The sequence below is a fragment of the Podarcis filfolensis genome (assembly GCF_964270895.1).
Source record: "Podarcis filfolensis genome assembly, chromosome: 5".
In the NCBI taxonomy this organism is placed as follows: domain Eukaryota; kingdom Metazoa; phylum Chordata; class Lepidosauria; order Squamata; family Lacertidae; genus Podarcis; species Podarcis filfolensis.
The window spans coordinates 80,012,425-80,032,626 of record NC_139608.1 but is presented as its reverse complement, the minus strand read 5'-3'; the positions used below and the strand labels follow the sequence as shown (position 1 = coordinate 80,032,626).

The 20,202-nt window shown below is 41.1% G+C and overlaps 3 protein-coding genes and 1 long non-coding RNA gene across 6 annotated transcripts in view; 2 read left to right on the top strand and 2 right to left on the bottom strand.

Moving 5' to 3' along the window:
* Nucleotides 1–3,330, top strand: part of LOC310762963 (uncharacterized protein) — a 27,472-nt gene extending 24,142 nt beyond the window's left edge. The window contains exons 2-4 of one of the 2 annotated variants that reach the window (XM_083614864.1): nt 229–818; nt 1,408–1,571; nt 2,662–3,330. In XM_083614864.1, the coding sequence (XP_083470990.1) occupies nt 800–818; nt 1,408–1,571; nt 2,662–3,225 (747 nt within the window). In that variant the 5' untranslated portion in view covers nt 229–799 and the 3' untranslated portion in view covers nt 3,226–3,330. The remainder of the gene's footprint in view (nt 1–228; nt 819–1,407; nt 1,572–2,661) is intronic. The other variant, XR_014548320.1, reaches the window with a different exon arrangement.
* The window catches only part of LOC310763016, a 143,757-nt gene that overhangs the window by 52,911 nt on the left and 70,644 nt on the right, over nt 1–20,202 (top strand). The window lies entirely within an intron of this gene.
* Nucleotides 1–20,202, bottom strand: part of LOC310762970 (double homeobox protein 4C-like) — an 89,459-nt gene that overhangs the window by 13,526 nt on the left and 55,731 nt on the right. The window contains exons 4-5 of one of the 2 annotated variants that reach the window (XM_083614881.1): nt 16,186–16,225; nt 14,651–16,004 (exon numbers count right to left, since the gene is read on the bottom strand). In XM_083614881.1, the coding sequence (XP_083471007.1) occupies nt 15,775–16,004; nt 16,186–16,225 (270 nt within the window). In that variant the 3' untranslated portion in view covers nt 14,651–15,774. Of the gene's footprint in view, nt 1–14,650; nt 16,005–16,185; nt 16,226–17,816; nt 17,911–20,202 lie in introns of those variants that run through there. The other variant, XR_014548324.1, reaches the window with a different exon arrangement.
* LOC310762959 (uncharacterized protein) overlaps nt 1–20,202 on the bottom strand; it is a 27,432-nt gene extending 7,230 nt beyond the window's left edge. Inside the window, exons 1-2 of the mRNA XM_083614856.1 lie at nt 19,707–20,202; nt 11,627–11,682 (exon numbers count right to left, since the gene is read on the bottom strand). The gene's annotated coding sequence lies outside the window, so the exon portion shown is untranslated. The remainder of the gene's footprint in view (nt 1–11,626; nt 11,683–19,706) is intronic.

The following is a 20,202-nucleotide window of genomic DNA, read 5'->3' as shown; positions in this document are numbered from 1 at the left end:
TGACTTCTTGGCAAGAGGAGTTTGCCTCCCCTTTATTTGCAATGGTGTTACTCACATTCTTCCCTTAAAGTTTTGCACCGCCTAACCTTAACGAAAACCTCTAAGCGACTTACGAAAGTATGAACATTATCGATAAAAGTCAAAGTGAAAAACATGCAAAATGCAATTACAGTTAAGCTAAAACCACCGATTAAAAGACAATGCAACTTTTTGCAGGTAAAGGGAAAGGAAAGGAAACAAAGTTTATAACAGGCGCCGAAAAGGGTGCAGTGAAGGCGCCTGCTTCATCTCCAAAGGCAGGGGGTTTCAGAGTGTACTTGCTGCATCTAGGCTTCTTGGGCAAAGCCTTTCAACATGCCTAAGTCTTGGCGCATCTCTGTCTGTAAAAGGAAAGCTTCATAATAATATTTTTAAAAAATAAACCACAGTTCTCTTTGGCTCTCTCGCTCCCCAACCCGTCTTCTCAATTCCCTTCTCTTCAACTGTGCGCACTAATCTCCAAGCCTACGGGGCTATTTTCCAGTTTTTCTAAGGGGTGATGCCAAGGGAAGGGTGCGCTCCAGCCCATCTAGATTGGTCAAGCAGCGCTTGAAAAGTGAACTTGAAACTCGCTCCTCCCCAAAAGCCGCATCCCCATTGGAGCGCTTCTCTCCAAGGAAAACGCGCCGGCCAATTGGCAGCCAGGAGGGGCTATAAAGGCGCCGAACTCCAGAAACCTGGAGCGGGCCTTGAGGAGAAAGGACACTTTGCAAGCGAAAACCTGCTTTGTTGGAAGAGAGCGAGACAGCGCTTTTGCAAGATGAAAACTACCGGCCGAGGTAAGAAGAGAGGATTGTTAAGAAGATTTTTAGTTCACTTGTCTTTAAAAAATTGCTCAAATGATTGATATAAATTCAGGGTTTCATAAACGACGGTTTGTATTCATTTATAGGTTGTTTCTGTTTCTGGGTCAGGATGTAGGGAAGGCTTTCAAAGACCCATTTGTGGTAGCCGGGGAGGGATTACACAGGGGCTCAAATGTCTTGGGTTGGAAACAGTTCGCAAGATTGGTTTGCACATCTTTACTTGTAAGCATGAAGCATTTAGTGCATTTTACTGCATGAAGCATTTACACACACATTTTCTAATTGTTAAATTCCTTTCATATAAACGGGATTAAATTTCCTAAAAATCGTGGTTAGGATCGGCTACGGAAAACCATGGCAGGCATAGAAATAAGAGCGTAAACTTCTTACTGAAAATTCTTTGGGGTTTTTTTCATGCAAGACTTGTTCAGAGCAACCGGAGGTTTACTTAAAGTTAGTCTCCATTATTAAGGCAAAACCAATTCAGGGAGGAAGATCTGCAAGCGTCGCTTCTGTTTAAGCCGAGCGCTTCCTTCAGATTTGCCTCTTTGTCTTTTCCCAGGAGGAAGCTACCCCAAAGTGGGAGGAGGAAGGAGAAAAAGGACTGTTTTCAGCCCATCTCACGTCGAGCTCCTAAAAAAGTCCTTTGAAGAGAACCGATACCCCGGATACGAGACTAGGGAGGCGCTGGCGAGGTGCATCGGGATCGAAGAAGATCGTGTGCACGTAAGAATCGGGATGGTGGGGGCTCCCAAGACTTCCCTATTCCGCACATGCTGGAACAATTTGAAACGCTCAGAATAATCCTTGCGTAGTCGAAGGCCTTAGTTCACCCGGGTGCCTCTCAGCTTATCGCGAAAGGCGCCTTGTTCAAGAGCTAACTTCCCCTTTCTTAGTTCTTTTTTGGGGGGGTGTATCGTGGGTTCTGGGTTTACATCATTTTTAAAAAATCTTCAGAGACCCAGCTTAGAAATCTAATTTCTGCAATGGATAGGCTTAGTGCTAAAAGTACATTAAATCTGGTTTTATAGGCTGCCTTTGCAGCCTGATCCAGTTAACACTAACTGCCAAGGTAATGTGCAGAGGACTGCAGCCGTAAGCAGCTTGCACAGGGGAGACTAAAACGAGTTAAGCTGTATTGCTTTTTCTGGAAAATGTTGAGCAAGTACTAAGTTCTCTCCTACAGAGAAATTGGCATTTAGAAAAATATATATAAACACTTCCCTGCCTAGTCCATTACCCCCAGGAAACTTGGGAGGCTGAGGCAGAAGACCCCAAACAGGGCACAACAAATGGGTAGGTATTCTGAGTGAGCCATTTAAAATTACTATTGCTAAGTTTATTGAATCTTTAAAACAATTGCCAGGCATAAAGTGTTGCCTTCCAGCACAAATGCACACAGAGATGTTAAGTCTTGTATGCAGCCATCCACTTGGCATTAAGAAACACTTGACAATTTCTTACAGATGAAGCTCACATCCACAGGTTATACTTCAATAAAGCGAGTCTTGTGGAACTGTACACTTGTGCAGCTTTTAAAGGTGGCTTTTTCTGATACTGCAGAACAAAATACAGCCAAATAGCAGTATTTAGTCATTCCAACTTAGAAGCTTTATATTTAACAGTAATTGGAGATTATGTACATGGGATATTTGAATGTGGAGCTGAAGATAGTAGAAAAATGCTGCAGAGAACTAAAGAGAAAGCCCAGAGGAAGAAGCATAATTTATTAAATGTAATTCTCTCTGTTGGATCAAAAAGATATATTCATGGTAACAATGTCTTCTTTATTGGTTCTCTCCTTTCTTCTGTTCAGGTCTGGTTTCAAAACAGAAGGGCCAGAACACCAAAGAGGATAGGTTCCAGGATAAGGATCGGGAATCATGCTGCAGCTCCTTATAGCCACAGTGAGAGAACCTGTCCAAGAAGCAGCCTGGACAGCAGCCCGAGAAGCAGTCCAGGAAGCAGCCAAAATATTCACACGCAACAAAATTACCAGCCACACAACATTCGTTATGCTGAAAGCTATGGAGGAGCAGAGTTGTGGCAGCCACCTCTCAACAACACGCAACCAGGAGAGTGTGCCCCGGAACAGCAGAGCTCCCTGGAATTCAACCCTGCTTATTACCAGCAAGCTGCTTTTTGTGGAACTGGGCTTTATGAGACTTCCCAGGCGAGCAACTGCCCAGTTCCATATTACGGTGCGGAGATGATGACGCAGCCTCCACCATCAGCTGGGAACATCTTCATGCCATCAAGCACTTATACTCCCTGGTCTGCAACGGGGAATTATTCTGCTACAAATCCTGTACAAATGCAGAATATTGATGGAAGTGCTTTGGACAATCAGTTTTTCTCTTTAAGTCAGGTTCCAAATTAGCATCCCAACTCCTTCCTTGCTCTCCTGTACATATTTTCCAAGCTCCCTCTTTTAATGGCTTTTAATGTATGACTTGGATGTTTTGAATAAAGTTTGTTCTTTTAATAGCTTGTCTGGAGTCTTCCTTTAACTTTCCATTTACTGAAACATTCACTTTTCTGTGTGCAAGCATATCAACATGGGCTTAATTTTGCCATAGAAAAAAGTCAGTTGTGCTGTTCATGTGGTTCTAGAGATAAAAGGTCAGGTCTTCTAATGGCTGAAAATTCCTGAGACACATTTTAATGCACCAATGGCTTTCTGCCCCTTTCCTTTTTAAGTCTCTGGTATCTGAGGTTAGAGTAGGTGGCAATAAATGTGGTGGGAAGTTGCTGTATTTTCCTTGTATGCAAAATTATATTTGTAGATCCTGGTATAAGTAGATTTAGTAATACTTTTCTGTGTTAATATGTTTGGTTTCCATTAATGAGTCTTCCATTTTTTAAAACACAGAAGTTTGAGATGGTGATATAAGGGTTAATTGATTTTTCTACCATGAGTGTGTTAAGTTGCTCTCCAAAGCTTTAAAGACATAGAAGTTTAACTTGTATGTGCCTTAGCCTGAAACATGGGCATTTATATCTATTAAAACCTTTGTGGGGGGATATTTTGAACACTTTATTTCATTTTCTTGCCCTTATTTCCCCCCCCCCCAAGGTTTGTGCTCTACTGCCTTCAATGAAGCTTCAATGAAGTTGCCCGTGAACTAGATTGTGCCCAATACAGTTTGCCTTCTGTGACGTTCAGCCTTCATTTAGCCAGGTTTAGTCATAATAAAATAAGTCAGTTAATTTTAGATTCTAGATTGGACCCTCTTAGGACAACTAATTTAGAAGTAGTCCCACTGAATTTACTAATACACAAGCAAATCAACAACAGCTGCAACATGCTCCCCGCTCGCCGCCCAGCAAAAACCCTGAAACAACTGAGCCTAAGTGTATAAATCTAGCAAAGCCTAAGACATCTCCAAATGGTTGTTTCAGGGTTTTTCACAAATAATGCTACATTATTGGCATATCATTATGTTCCCTCTTCATTCAATTATATATTCAGATCTTAATGGTTCTGCCAATGGGTCAGTGGAAAGTGCGAACAGCAGTGGAGATAGAGGACATCTCTGTTGAGTACCTCTACATAATCTCAGTTACAGATAGGTAGCCGTGTTGGTCTGCCATAGTCAAAACAAAAAAAAATTTTTTCTTTCCAGTAGCACCTTAAAGACCACATAATCTGCGTGAGTCTGAATTCACTGAGATATAGGCTTTAGGCTTGGAATATATGACAAATCCATGTCATAAAACCTCACCTGCCCAGTCCACTATATTTCTCAACACTGCACTATGAAATTTAATGGGGCTGGGTGCTAGATTTGGCAGATCAAACTGAATCTAGTGGATTTGTCTTACCCTGCCCTGCCCCTTTAGTCCTACCCTGATATAGGACCAGATCTGGGTTGGGTGTGACCTAGGTTGGGATAGGGCTGATCTGGGTCCACATATTAGTGTGTGTGTGTATGTGCGCAAGCACAGCCCTGGAATTACACAAGATGTGATTATGGCTGCCAACCTAGATGGCTTTCTCAAGAGATTAGGCAAATTCATGAATGCTAAGACTATCAGTGGCTACTAATCGTTATGGATATATGCTATCAGAGGCATATCAATTGCTGGGAAAGAACAGGGTGAAAGGGTACTCACCTGACCTGTGTCCTGCTTTTGGTATTGCATAGTGATATGGTTGGCTACTGTGTGAAGCAGAATGCTTGGAAAACCTGGCATTTCTTGGAAAGCCTGGCATTCTCCTAAACAGACCTCATATACAGAAAGGTGGTCACATATGCACAAATTAGATGTGATACAAGAGATCTATGAATAAAACAGCTACAAGTAGTTCTTTAGTTGCCAACCGACCAGATCTTCTTCCAGAATCATTTGCAGTTAAAGAAATAAAAACAAGCATTTAATGCATGCAATTAAAAAACAAACAAACCACATCCTTGCCTTCAAAAGATGAACTCAGTCTATACTGATTCTGTATGTCCCTCATCCCTAATTTTTTTTTAAAAAAAGCTACTTTCTCTCTTGGAGATGACGAGTACTCTATCCATTGTAAATAAGCTCAATTAAAAGCAAAAGTAGGCATGCTGGCCCATTAGAAAACAACAACAACAGCAACTCCAAAATCCACAGTAGGGTAATGTGTTTCACAAAGCAGGGGGTGAGGGAGATCAGAGTTTCTTTCTTATTTAAGCACAAAAAGATGTTGTAATCATGACCTGCAAGATAAAGACCACAGGCTGAGATGCCATTCATTTGAGGCAGTAGAATCTAGCACAAAAGTTAGTACCCATTTCACAATGGCTTTTTCAGATCACCATTTCAATCTGTAAGCAATCATTGTAAAATTGGTGCAGGGCGAATCCTTTCAATTCTGCAAAACCAACAGAAGAGTCTTGTGGCACCTGAAAGATTACAAAATTTATTATGACACACACAATATAATTCACTTCATTGGATGCATAAAGTTGCAGGGGCACAATTGGTGGGGAGCTTGTAAAAAGCTACCAGAGGGAAACTAAATGCTGAATTATACAGTTGAGGATTGTGACATTTTAAACTGCAGTTATGCACCAAAAACAGTTGATAACACAGACATCCTTGCACTGGTAAGCCAGTTTTTAGCACATCCAGTGTGGTTTTAAAAAACGTAAACCCAGCACCTATTGTATTGATTCCATCTGCAAATAATAGCACTGGTGCATTGTAATACAATGGTCTCATGGTCTGAGGTCACTTCATTCAGTAATGAACACCTTAAGGTCAGTGACAGAGCATCCTGAGAAGCTGAAATGTTCCCTCTTTGGCTTTTCTATACTGCCATTTCAGATTTGTGCTCATTCATTCTTTTGCATAGACCAGCTAGAAGGTCATTGCTTAGACCAGCTCGAAGGCAACTGATGGCATATATTACTTTGGAAGATGAGCAGGTGAATTAGCCCCTCAGGTTCTATTGACATTATTAGCTCCTGTAATAATTATGTTAAACTAGATATGGGAAAAGAGTTGGTACCTGGCTCTGCCACAGCGTCTGGTCCCTCTTGTCCACAATCCTGTTATATGGCCTGTTACTCATAAAGAGGTGTTTTTAGGTTAATGGGCTGTCTGAAATAAAGTACAGCCTGCCACCCAAGGCCTGTGAGAGGAAAGTGTCACCAATGCATCTCAGATAGAAGAGAGGCTTTCAGTTCTGTAGTCACTCTTAGTTTTATAACTAAGTAGGTAATTGACCTGATGTGATCAATCCTCTCCTCTGAACAGGTTAACCAAAACTGGATGATTACCAAAGTCTTAGAGATGTTTGGAGAGTATCAGAAAAGGATAAAATACAACGGAATAAAATAGATAGGCAGTCACAGCCACAACTGCAAGGAAAGCTTTTAATTTTTTTAATTAAGCCTACGATCCTGAACACACTATAGAGTAAGTCCCATTTAATTCAGTGGATTTTATTTCTGTCACACACGTATTTAGTCTATGAGAAGGTGACGGTACACAGGTTTTTTTTTCCAAACCATATAGTGAGAAAATCCCCTTATAAAATATGGAAGAAAATATAAAGAAATACTAGAACCAAAGACCCCCTGGTGGACCTCACCGACAGAAGCCATGGCAGTAAAAAAGAAAAATATGAAAGGAGACTGGCCAACGTATAGAATGATATTAGAAGAAAACAATAACAAATTGACACTGAAGAAGTTTGAAGAAATAAGGTTGTACCTGACGGATTAGTTACAATATTTTCAATTAAATGAAAGATTAAGTACAGATTTAAAAAAAGGATTTGAAAATAAGACATCAGATTTGGGAAAAGAAGTAATCCAATCCAAAGGAAAATATATTTCAAAAATGTACAATCTATATCTTGAGTGGGAGGTAAAAGAAAAAGTAAAAGAAAGGGGTGATGGTGCGTTGGGCCCAAGAACTTGGATATAATATTTGCATGAACCAGTGGGAGAAATTATGGAAGGTGGACATGAAGTTTACAGCATGCTATAATCTTAGAGAAAACATCATGAAAATGATGTACAGATGGCACCTTACCCTGACCAAATGGTATAAAAATAGATCAGAAGTGTGCTGGAGGTGCAAACCAATAATGCAAAAACAAATGAAGACAAACTTAAAGTGAAATCGCACTGTATTTCTGAACTAACCTAGGTTGAATCCATTTGTGTTATATACTATCTTGCCTTAAATAAATCTTTATTGTTTATTTAAAGAAAACCTGTCTGAGACTCCAACTTACTAGTTACCCCTTCACAAAGGTCCTTCGCAGCATACTCTGGGGCTAGAAATTTGAAGGGAAAGAAACCTTTGGGTAAAGGGTTGTTCAGTGAGGTGGGGGCAATTTACCTAAGCGAGAGCAGGCCCAAAGGCATGAGAGGAAAAAGTGTCATTGTGCCCGTTGCAACCTCCTCTTGCACCTTTTGTTGTGCTTTACGACAACCACCATCTGCTTGCAAATACCCCCTTCTTGGGCAACATGGTGAAGAGAGTGGTGGAGGAGCTGTTACAGGAGTTTCTGGAGGATGCAGCCCATCTGATCCCTTATATCACAGCTTGATGACTGAGGTTTTCAGGGAAGACGTTGGTGGTGGTCCCCCATGGTTCAGATGAACAGCTTGTAATTTACAGATTCTATGCATTCAATATTATGGACCCAGTCCTGACTGAGTTTAGACAGCTCTCCTGCCTTTTGAACTTCAGACACTTGACAAAACCTTTTCTATTTTGTAGGCACTTTAAGATGGTTTCCTGATTCTCTGATTGGTTAGCAACTTGCTGGCCTTGTTAAAATTCTGTGGCTGGCAAGACAAGGAACTTGTTTTCAATTCAACCATCATACTTTCCAAAGTGCATAGTCAAATTCTTGCAGCTGTGAAGGTCTTCACGATCAATGCAGAAATGGGATTGTTGATCATACATATTTCAAAAGGAGATTCTTTTAAAATGCACTGCAAGAATCAGAATGTGATAGATTCACGGGCAAGCGATATTAGACATACTATACAATTGGCATCATGGGAAAAATTATGGAGGGAAGATTTAAAATTTACAACATGCTGTATGTTGAAAGAGAATTATATGAAAGTGATGTATCGCTGGTACTGAATTCCTACCAAGTTAGCAAAAATGTATAGAACAGCTACAGATATATGTTGGAAGTAAAAGAGAAAGAAGGCACATTTGACCACACGTGATGGACGTGCAAGAAGACAAAAGGATATTGGGAAATGATTGATAATGAGTTGAAAAAGATGTTTAAAATTACTTTTGTGAAAAAACCTGAAGCTTTCTTACTAAGAATTTTAGATCCAGAAATACCTAAGGATCAGAATAGACAATTTATGTATGCTACAAAAACTGTCATTTGCCCAAAGATGGAAAGAAGACAAAGTACCTACAAAAGAAGAATGGCTGATAAAGATGATGGACTATGCCGAAATGGCAAAAATGACTGGGAAAATCAGAGATCAAGGGGACAATAAATTTAATAAAGAATGGGGAAACTTTATAAGTTACTTAAAAGAACACTGCAAACAATTAAAAACATTGGCAGGATTCCAAACAGCTCTTGCAATGTAGTGGGAACTATGCTAAAAGCTGAGTTTTAAGAAAATATAGAGAATATTATATGCTGCAGTTGGAAAAGAAGATATTGGGAAACCATGGAAAGGTGGAGGGAAGTCTGGGGATTCAGGGAATCCTATGTGTAGAATGAGTATGATTTATGTGAGATGATAATTGTTAAAAGCAAAAATGAATAAAAAAGAAGAATGTAATAGATTTACAATCCATTCTGATTCTTACCATGCTTCTTTTAAAAACAAAACAAAACTCCTTACTTCTTTACTGAGTAGAGATAAACAACTAATGGCCTGGGAACTCAATCTATGTATTGGGAGTCATTCAAATCTATCATCCTGATACAAATTCTAAAGCCCACACCTCCATATATTTACTCCATGCACTATGTGAAATCTACTTCCTACACTAAAACACTTTCTGTTACAGAGAAAGTGACTTGGAACCAAGCCAGACCTAATTTTGGAAGATCCGTAATAAACTCATTTCTTGTTAATTTTAGAAATGGCAAACACAACATTTTGGGGGTTGAGGTGGTAGTTACGGATTCAGATCTGTTTGCGGTGCTAAGGAATGGGTTTAAAACACCATGCCATTTCACCCAAGTTGCCCCCTCAGAGCTAGTATTTGCACAACAGGAAGGGTGGAGGTTGCAGGCACCATGCAGCAAATTTGTTTCCCCCCCTCCCGTTTTATTTTATTTTTTACTGTATAGAACCTACAATGCTGAATTTAGGGGAGGGGGATTACTTTGTTGCTGTTATTGATAAACATGGGTGAGTCAGAAATCCTTTCTGATCTACTTAAAATCACCTAGAGCTCATCTACCTTCTGGCCATCCCTGCCATGTGAAGAATATAGAAGCTTGGGAAGCCATTCAGATTGGTGGGGGGAAACAAAGCAGAAAGGGTTAAAAATTCCCTTTCAAGCTCTTTCTGACTCCACCCACCCCACCCCTCAGCTGCAAACATGTGATGCCTTATCACTGATCTCCAGACATTGAGTCTAGATTGATATCAGCTGTCTAGCAAGCCTTTGTTCACATTGGTGGGAGGAGTCAAACTGCCACAACTGTGTTGTTAAGGGATAATAATAAAGATTGCTTAAATACTGATTACTCAGTACTGTCAGGAACTGATCGCAAATGCCTTGTGTGTTAAAATGTCTGGTTTGTTTTGCACAAAATTGTCAAATGTCATGAATTAAAATTAAGCAAAGGCATTCTAATGAAAAAAACAAAAAACTGCCAAGAGTCAAAAGGCTTTGTTAGTATTGTGAAGAACACAAAATGTTGACCCTGAAAAAACTGGAGCACTCTAGTCTCTCAGCACTCTAGAAAGGGCAGTGGCAAAGGTAATAGAATGTACAGTGGAATGGATATCTATACACATTATGTGAACTCAGAAATCAGGCCCAGTCTTCACAATGTGCTGCATGTTAGAATGTGGTTCCTCTAGGGAAAGCACCATGAAGATGCTATATAAAGTAAAGGGGTAAAGGGACCCCTGACCATTAGGTCCAGTTGTGACCAACTCTGGGGTTGCAGTGCTCATCTCACTTTATTGGCCAAGGGAGCATACATACAGCTTCCAGGTCATGTGGCCAGCATGACTAAGCCGCTTCTGGCGAACCAGAGTAGCGCACGGAAACGCTGTTTACCTTCCCACCAATGTGGTACCTATTTATCTACTTGCACTTTGACGTGCTTTCGAACTGCTAGGTTGGCAAGAGCAGGGACCGAGCAACGGGAGCTCACCCCATCATGGGGAATCGAACCGGCGACCTTCTGATTGGCAAGTCCTAGGCTCTGTGGTTTAACCCATAGTGCCACCCACGTCCCAAGATGCTATATAGATGGCATCATACCCCCTTGAAACTAGCGAAAATGTATAAAGGAGGATCACTGATTTGTTGGAGATGTAAAACAAATGTGGGGTTATTTTACCATATGTGGTCATCGGGGAATTCTGGGATAACATCTATAATGAATTTAATAAACTATTCAAACTCACCTTTAAAAAAAACCCAGAGATCTTTCTTTTAGTCATCTTAGCATTTGAAATTAAAAAACACCACCAGAAGGAAAACCTTCACAAACTACTTTATAAATTCTTACTGAAGCTATTGATCAGATCTTAGAACATGTCATTGGCCTGGTTGTACGTAACACTAACCCCTTATTAACATTAACCATAGTTAATAAACCATGGTTACAACTGAGGCATCAGGCAGATAATCAGTTAAATCTTGATTCAATGCATCATAGAATCATTAAAAGCACAGCGAGAGCAGTTGTACCTTGAGAGCAGTTTGAATTTTTTGCAGCACTTCATTGACAGCATTGCAACTTTTGGGCAATAGCACTTTAACCATAGTTAAGGAGGGTATCCAGGTTCACATGTAACACTAAGCTATGGTTAACATTAATTAAGATTTCTAAACTAGCTAGAACATTTAACCATAGTAAATAAACCATAGTTATGGGCTGGGTTCACACACAATGCAGCTAAACCATGGTTTAATAAAACATCGTTTTGTAAGCCATGGTTTTAGCATTCTATACAAACTGATATGCTAGGCAGGTTGCTGGAAGTCACAGGGGCTTACTGCCATCAGCAAAGCAAAACATTTCCAAGCAAACTCTGCCAATGAGTAGGGGTAGTCCACATGCTTCAGAACTCCTCTTCTTTTCAGGCTGCATGTTAAAACATACTCACACAATGGCAGTGATCAGTCTCAGGATCAATTATGGTTCATCATGCCAGGAATAAGGCTGTAATACAAAGAAATCCTGTAATCTTAATTTTCAGATGAGTAATTCTCTCACAGTTAACTGAATAGATAATTTGTGCTCAGGCCAAGGAAGTTGGACCATCAACTCCAAATCAGCCTGAGATGACTCTGTCTCTCTAAATAATTATCTTCTTTATGGACACAATCAAGCCCAACCTTATCATTAACTTATATACATTCCAAGGGGCTAGGGTTGAGAGACAGAACTTGTCTAGGGCCATCTCTTGAGTTCATAGCTAGATAAGGCAACATGAATGAAACAAAAGGCAACATGAATGAAAGGAATGTTTCCATGCTATGTTAACAGGACATGAATGTATCCAGGCCCCATAAAAGTGTGTGTGTGTGTGTGTTTACTTGTACATATATATTCACTCACACTAAAGTAACTATTGTCTTACTGAATAGGAAACCCTCTTTTAACTGAGAAATTTGGAAAGTATGAAACTGAAGTAGAGACAAACTATTTGTTGTTGTTGGGTTTTTTTTTAAAAAAAGAAACAACTATGAAGAGAGGCCATTTTCAGAAATGATTCTCAAAATAGTTATTTTTATTCAAATCTTTATTGGCATTGACCTACAAAAACTGGCAAGCACTGGAAAATAAAAATAACAACAAAAAACTATTATATTCGGCACCTGCTAAAGGTGTTTTTACTTAGGCTAGCCTATCTAGGCATGTAGAAATGGAATGTGTTTTAATATCTTTTTAGCTTATTGCTGATTTAAATTATATTCCAAATTTTTAAAATACTTGTTTTTAACTGTCAGTCATTGGTAATTTTAATGTTTTGTTTACAGAGATTCTATTACAATCAAGTGGTCTTTAAATGTTTCTTTTTAATGTATCTTTACTAAAGATTTTCTTGGTTTACAAAAGTATGTGCAATGTCTGTCTGTCTCTCTCTCTTCTGTCTTTAAATGTTTTTAATTAATTAATTGTTTTTAAAACCCTCCTAAAACTAGACAAATAGAACAAATCAGCAGCTCTTCCTGCATCCCAAAATCAGACAGGAATAATCCAACGTAGATCAATCAGTGGGGAAAATTCTGTGCAGTGTTTGAGCTGGCAAGTAGTTTGAGGAGAAAAGATACACACCTGGTACTTCAGAGATCTGCCTGCCCTCACTGTAGTCTTATTCTTATCCTGAATGCAATTGTAGGACAGCCAAGCAGAGCAGTTTCCCAAGTTATCATTCTCTTAGGATTGCTTCACACACTATTTAAATAGATATCTGAATGTTCAGCAAATCCATGTAAATTTCAATTCAGATAGAGCTATTCATGACATCATAGATGTTAACATGGTGATCAAAGTTCTCTGTCAATAGTGGAATCACACTGATGAAGCAATACAGAAGAGTTTAAGTATTAACTGTTCAGGCTGGCAGAATCATTTGGTCTGGGTGAATAGAAACTGGTCTAGAGAGCAACAATTTGGAACAAAAATGAGGTTCACATTTAACAAAAAATAATAAGATCCAACCTCCCACTAAACTACACTTTTAAAAGCTACAATCCTAAAATCATCGAACTTCTCCCCCTTGCACTTTACCTTTGCTGTTTTATTACATTTTTAATGGATGCTTATTGTTTTGATATATTGATGTAAAGCACTTTGTGAGGTTCATTTCAAAAGCAGTACATAAGTAAATGAAATGGTAGGGATTGAGAGGGACATATTTCTGACTAAATGGATCTGTCTTGATTTATAATAATTAAAAATCATGATCAACCAAAAACAAGAGAGAACAAAAAACCTCCAAGCAGAGGCGGATTTAGGGCAGCACAGCCGGTCCCACCCCCACCCCCCACTCGCGCTGAGCCTGGAGGGGCCAGAGGGGAGCAGAAGGATGAAGGAATGAAAGGAGCAGAATGGAAGGCGAGAGGGGGCAGCCATCCTCAGAGGCCAGACATGCTAATGCGCTTATCTCGCCTCACGGGTGGGTCCCCCCTGCGGGGTGGGGTGGGAGGGGGTCATTGTGTTAAGAGGGAGCAAAGAGGACACGGAGGGGATGGGGGGGGGGGAGAAGAGGGGAGACCAGGGAGGAGGAGGAGGAGGGCGGCCGGGGTGACGCCGCAGGGGAAACCGTGGCCAAACGGCGCCAAGGCAGGAAAGGCGAGGGCGCATGCGCGGGGGCGGTTTGGGCGGGAAACAGCGCGCGGTGCCAACCTGGATTCTATGAGGCGAAGGGAGAGGGAGTGGGGGATGGGCGGCCGTTGGGACCAGAAAGAGGAGCGGGAAGGACATGCCCTCCCCGTTGCCCCTGCAAGACGTTGGTTATAGCGCTGATGTTGCGGGAACGTAATAAGGGAAGACAATGTCGAGAGGGAAGCCCTTCAGAGTTATCTCGTAGCCGGTCTCCATAGGGCGCCATGTTCGCTCAGGCATATATATATTTGGCGGCGTATTAGCATGTTGGCCTGAGGCCAGGCAGGGTTCAAATCCCTGCACACCCACACCCACAATCCCTACACCCCCCACAATCCCTACACACACACACACACAGAGAGAGAGAGACACACACCCCCACCCACCCTACTACCAGCCCCGAAGCTCAGTCGGGTGCCTTTGCGCCTCTCAGGCTGGACTCCCTCGCGGGGGTGTCGGGGGCTGAGAGGGCGGAGGGGGAAGAAGGAGGTGGGCCGCCTCAATTTCCCAGGGGAAAAGGTGGGGTCCTAGGAGCCAACTCTTGGGCCCAGGTCCCTTGCCCCCCCCCCGCCCAATGTTCTATTCAAGTGGGCGCCTCTGGGTGGGATATATATAGAGAAATAAGCTCGTGGAATTGAAACCCGGTTTCAGAACCATTTGGGTGGAAAGCAGAGGGAAAGCAAACCCTGTATCGCATAAACAGAATTGGTCCCTTGTCTGGATGTCAGAAGCTCAGCAAGGATTAGCTTGGTTTAAGATTAGGGACAAGAGGAAATACTAAATGATGAAGTGATAATGTGTAGCATTATAAACAGATTGGAATCTTGTAAGGCATTCCCAATACTCTCAATTAGCATCCTCATTTAACACTTTGAATTCCATGATTTAACCCAATGTCTGAGTCACATCCTCAAGCTACTGTGGATTTTGGTTTGGGTGAACTCTTCCTTCGTGGAAGCTGCACGCAAATGCAGAGAGGGGATCCGGCAGAACCAATCCCTTTCTGTATTCAGGCAACATTTCAAAAAGGGAGGGCATTATGTAGCATGGCAGGCAGGCAGGGCTCAGAAAAATCCATCCCCATAGAATCACATGCACAAAAACACAGGGATATATCTATATCCATATATGCTTTATTGTTTTCTGCAAAAAGTACAAAAATACATTATGCTTACAACACAATGCACCAAACATTTAACAACAAAACAAATAAATAGCAAACCAAGAAACCAAATGTAATAATAAATAATTATTATAATAATAGCAATAATGAACAGTTTATACTTATACCCAAATTAAAATAACCACCAACCCCAACTAAACATTTAACCCACATCAACCCAACAAAAACAAAAGCAAAATTGTAACCTTTTGAAACATTTCCCCAATTGTTCCAACTCCAGATTTTGAATTTGGCCCTTATTTGAAGAAGTGGCCAATTGTTCAGCTTTTATTTTTGATTTCAATATGCAAGTGCTTTTAGCTTGCTTGGGCAAAGGAAAGAGAATGCTTCAGTAAAAGGAAAGCCAGTAGAAGGCATTAAAATAACAAACTTTATTGAAAAACTAAAAAATATATAAAATTTAAAAGAGGGGGGGATTTATATGGATGGGTAACCCTAGAAGGCGTCGGGAGAAGGGAAAATATTGCTTTGTTGCCAATTTTGGTAATCTTCAGGCAACATTTGCACGGGATTTGCAGCTGGATGATTCCCCATTGCATAAGTGTTCACCATTGAATGACTGTTCCCCATTGCAGACCAGAGTGCTTTACTGCTTGATGGAGCGCGGAAGTTACCAGCCGATGGTGGAGGTTGCCTCATCATCTCTGCATCATAATATGGAACTGGGCAGTTGCTTGCCTTGGAAGTCTCACAAAGCCCAGTTCCCCCAACAGCAGCTGGCTGGTAATGAACCGGGTTCAATTCCTGGGAGTTCTGCTGCTGTGCAGCATAGACGGGCTCTCCTGGTTGCGTGGTGCTGAGAGGTCACTGCCAGAACCCTGCTCCTTCATAGCTTTCGGGATAATGGAAGCTGCGTGGCTGGTAATGTTGCTGCGTCGGACTTCTTGCACTCCTTCTCGGAGTGCTTGGACTTCTCCTTCTGTCACAGCAGCTATAAGGAGTTGTAGCTTGGTTCCTGACCATTGTTCTGGACCCAGTCATCTTTGTTCTCGCTCTTCAGTTCTGAAACCAGGTCTGAACAAAAGCTTTCGGGATAATGGAAGCTGCATGGCTGCTTTTTGGGCTGCTCCCCAGGCTGTTTAATGGACTTCTTCTGTCACAGCGGCTATAAGGAGCTGTAGCTCGGTTCCTGATCATTATTTTGGAACCAGTCACCTTTGTTCTCGCTCTTCTGTTCTGAAACCAGGTCTGAACAAAAGAAAGGAGAGAACAAAATACCCATTATTTCCAAATGGATAGGTCATAATTTCACTTTATAGCTCAGAGGACCGCTGAATATTTGTGCCTTGTCTGGTGTAATTTTTTCAGTGTGGGAGAACTAGGGACTTGCGGGACATTGGCTAGAAGAGCAATGTTGCTTAAGTGTGGTTCCAGCTGAATGCTGGACATTTGGTCTCTCAATGCAAGGTGCTGAATGATGCCATCCTAATAGGAATATCCTATGCACACTCCCTTGGGAGTTCGGTCAGGTGGATCAGGCTATAAAGGTGGCCCAGAAAACCAGATGGTTTTATCCTCAAATTAGGTTGAAACCAGGTCTGTTAAGAGTTTTTACTGTTCAAACCCAGAACCTTTGATATTTGAAAGTATGTGCCACCAATAATTTTACTGGGAAGGAGAAGGAAGCCATAATCAGGAACCAGGATTTCTGAACAAGTATGGGCACAATTTCTTCCTAAATTTGAAAAGGAGGGGACACAACGCACCCATCCCTTACAAAAAGCCTTTACATCCACGGTACAACACGCCCCTCCCCGAAATAAAACCCCACAAAAACCCAGGAAAGAGGAATTTGGCTCTTGACTAAGGAACCTTTCACGTTAAGCTCGGAGGCACCTGGATGAGCAAAGGCTGAAACTGAAGCGACACTTGCAGATCTTCCTCCCGACATGGAAAGCTCAGGGCTTAATAATCTTTTTTTAAAAAAAGTTTCTCTTACCTTCGTTGTTGGTTGCCATCATGAAAAAACTGTTTCTCGCTCTCTCCTGAATTGGTTTTGCCTTAAAAATGGACACTAAGATCCCTCAGGTTAACTCCCTCAGGTTCACTCTGCTATTCTGCTGGGGGTTCGGTCTGGGCATTTATCGCCGGTGGACAATCCCATCCTTACTTCTCAACCAATACGAGGTTCCCCGGTTGCGGAATGCCCTCCCAATGAGCTGCCCAGTCTTCATCATTTTTGCTTTTCACCCTTACTTCTCAACCAATAGAAAGAGTTACATTCTCTTTCAAAAAATCGGTTGCTTTGCCAAACTGGGTCAAACCCCTCCCTCCGTCGACACCCCTTTGGCAATTGACTCTTCAACTGAATGGAAGAGAATTGAGAGGTGAGGGGAGAGAGAGAGAGATTTCGGGCGCCTGTTTCGCATTTTCTTTGTCAAGCCACACCCGCATTGTACAAAAAACACACTTGCGAGGTCCAACCAAAGAACACCCCCCCACACACACACTTCGTATCTTAAACGGGTACTCTCTTTTTAAAAAGGTTTTTGTTGTTCTGAAAAGAAGCAAGTGTAAATTATTTCATATCGACAAAGAAGCTTGGAACAACTTAATTCCAATACCCCTCATTCCAGCCTCTGCCATCTAAATAAATTAGTACCTTGCCTTGGAGGCTCTGGTAACTGCCAGCAATCGCATCAAATGCGAATAATACCGTATACAGCGGTAGCAACCAAAGAAAGAAATCTAAGCTATGCAAGCAAGCTATATTTTATTAACATATAACTAAATTTGCACTCATTTTTCGCTGGTTTTGAAGACTTAGGAAACAGCTTACGTTCTTTTAAAAACGGTGCATTGGATATGCAAGGGCACCCGCCATCTTAGAAGAGGAATTCCTTGCACTAAGAATGCCTTTTCCAAGCGGGTACCTGCAAGTTAGGATTCGTATGTTAGTCTTTTAAAAACCTAAATAAATAAATAAAATGACAGTGCCGTTGGTGTTGGTTTAAATTGCTTTAATTCAATCTGGACGGTCAGCCCATTTAAAGAGGTTCCCTGGTTGCGGAATGCTCTCTCTAGTGAGCTGCCCCGTCTTCATCATTATTGCGTTTCCTTAGGAATTTGAAAATATTGCTGTTTGCTCAGGCATTTGGTGGCTGCTGAATAATGTTCCTGACAACCCCGAGATCAGGGGACAGAAGAATAGTTTAAAAAACAAACCAACAAACCTCCTATAATTACTTTTACGATTCTTCCTAACTGAAATTGCTTTTAGGTGTTTAAAATTGTTATTTTTTTAATGTTCGAAATGTTTTAGAATGTTTTTGCTTTGTTTTTGTTTTTAAAGTGTGTACTGTTTCTGTTTGCCGATCTGGGCTCCGAAGGGCGGCGTATAAATTCAGTAAATAAAAACAATAAGAACATAGCAACCCGGAACATTGAATAGGTTTTATTTGTAGGAGGACGAAAAAAGGAAAACAAGCAAGCAAAGTTGAGGTATCAAATACATAGCTGCGTTTCAACCTATTACTAGTTCATTTATACATTATGTCCCTTTCTTCCTCCTAGGCTCAATGATCACAATGTTTCACCGCGTAAATTGTAACTTGACAAATTTCAAAGCAGAATGTACCACAAAGTAACTTCCTAATATGAACAGCACCAATGCTGTGGTACCTCTAGTTCACAGGCAACCCTCCTATAAAGCTTCATTGAAGGCAGTAGAGCACAAACCTTGGGGGGGGGGGGATTAAGAGCAAGAAAATGAAATAAAGTGTCTTTAAAGCTTTGGAGAACAACTTAACACACATATGGTAGAAAAATCAATTAAACCTTATATCCCCATCTCAAACTTCTGTTTTTTAAAAAATGGAAAAGTGTATTTCAGTATTTAAAAAATACTGCCAATAAAGCTCTCTCTCCCTGATCGACACCCACTTCATCTCATTTCCGTTCCAAATATTAAAATTATTATATTACTCAAATTAGTCCAGTTTGACTGTGGGCAATGTGATGCCTGCAGATATCAGAAAAACTGGAGTTGTGTCTAGACATTTGCTTCAAAAGCTCAATGTATATTTTGAACGAGCAATCTTTAAATAACCATCTAAGCTCTTTAAATACCCATAACTCTTCCGTGCATTAAGTTTGCCTAAAAATTCTTTTCACCGTAAGTTATTTTACCAGAAATCATACTTCAATGTGGGTACTCTTTGGAAAGATCTGTAATTAATTAATTAATTAATTAATATGTGTGAGTGTCTTTATCTGCAGGTTGTTAGACAGTAACTTTGTGGTTTCTGAAGCCCATTGTGAATAGGTTGTTTTTCAGAAAGTGTAGCCTTGTTGAAGAAAAGTATAGTGGAAATTTGATTAAAGAAAAGAGTGCTGGAACAGAGACATAGCAGACACAGCATTATTTCAAGGGCTTTATAGTCTAGCTGCAGTTTTCAAACAAATGCCCGCCAACAGTCAGCATTTGGACAGCAGACTAAGCAGGCATTCAGGTCACCTAAATACAGTGAGAAGTATTATATTTCTATTTAAATTACAGTAATTGTTTTTAAGTTGCCTTTGGCCATTTGTTTATTTATTTCATTAAATTTATACATCACTTGATAGTAAAACAAAAAACTGCAATGTGGTTTACTAACAGATAAAATAATAAAATTGAGGGGTAGGGGTGGGAATCAAGCATACTTCCAAACACACAAATTAATATTACCTTAAATTAGCACAGAGCCATTGAATGATATCTGTTTCCTCGTTTTCGACAGTGCTGTGGTGGTCACCATTTACTCTTCCTCCAATGAGTTCTGGGAGGCACCTACTATGCTATCACTCTAGTAACCCTTTCTCTCACCTAAGGAAACCTAAGAGGAGCTGGTAGGTGGTTTACTCCCAGGCATGTGTGCAGGAAAGCACACCCACCCCTCATCATTTGGCAACCGCCCAGGGAATGCTAGTGCTCAGGGCCCTCAGGGCTTTCCTTATGGAGGAGGGAGAAAAACACCAGCCGAATTCCCAGGGGCAGGTTCAGAAAAGGAGGCAAAGATGAAAAAGGGGGCACAGGCTTCAGGCGGAAATCCTCCCCGGGTTGCATTTGCCTGAGCTGACGTCCCAGCCCCCTTGGCCAGCCTTACTCCTGGAGGGGGGTCAGCAGGGCCGGCCCAAGACATTTGGTCACCTGAGACGAGTCCCAAAACTGCCCCCCCCCCCAG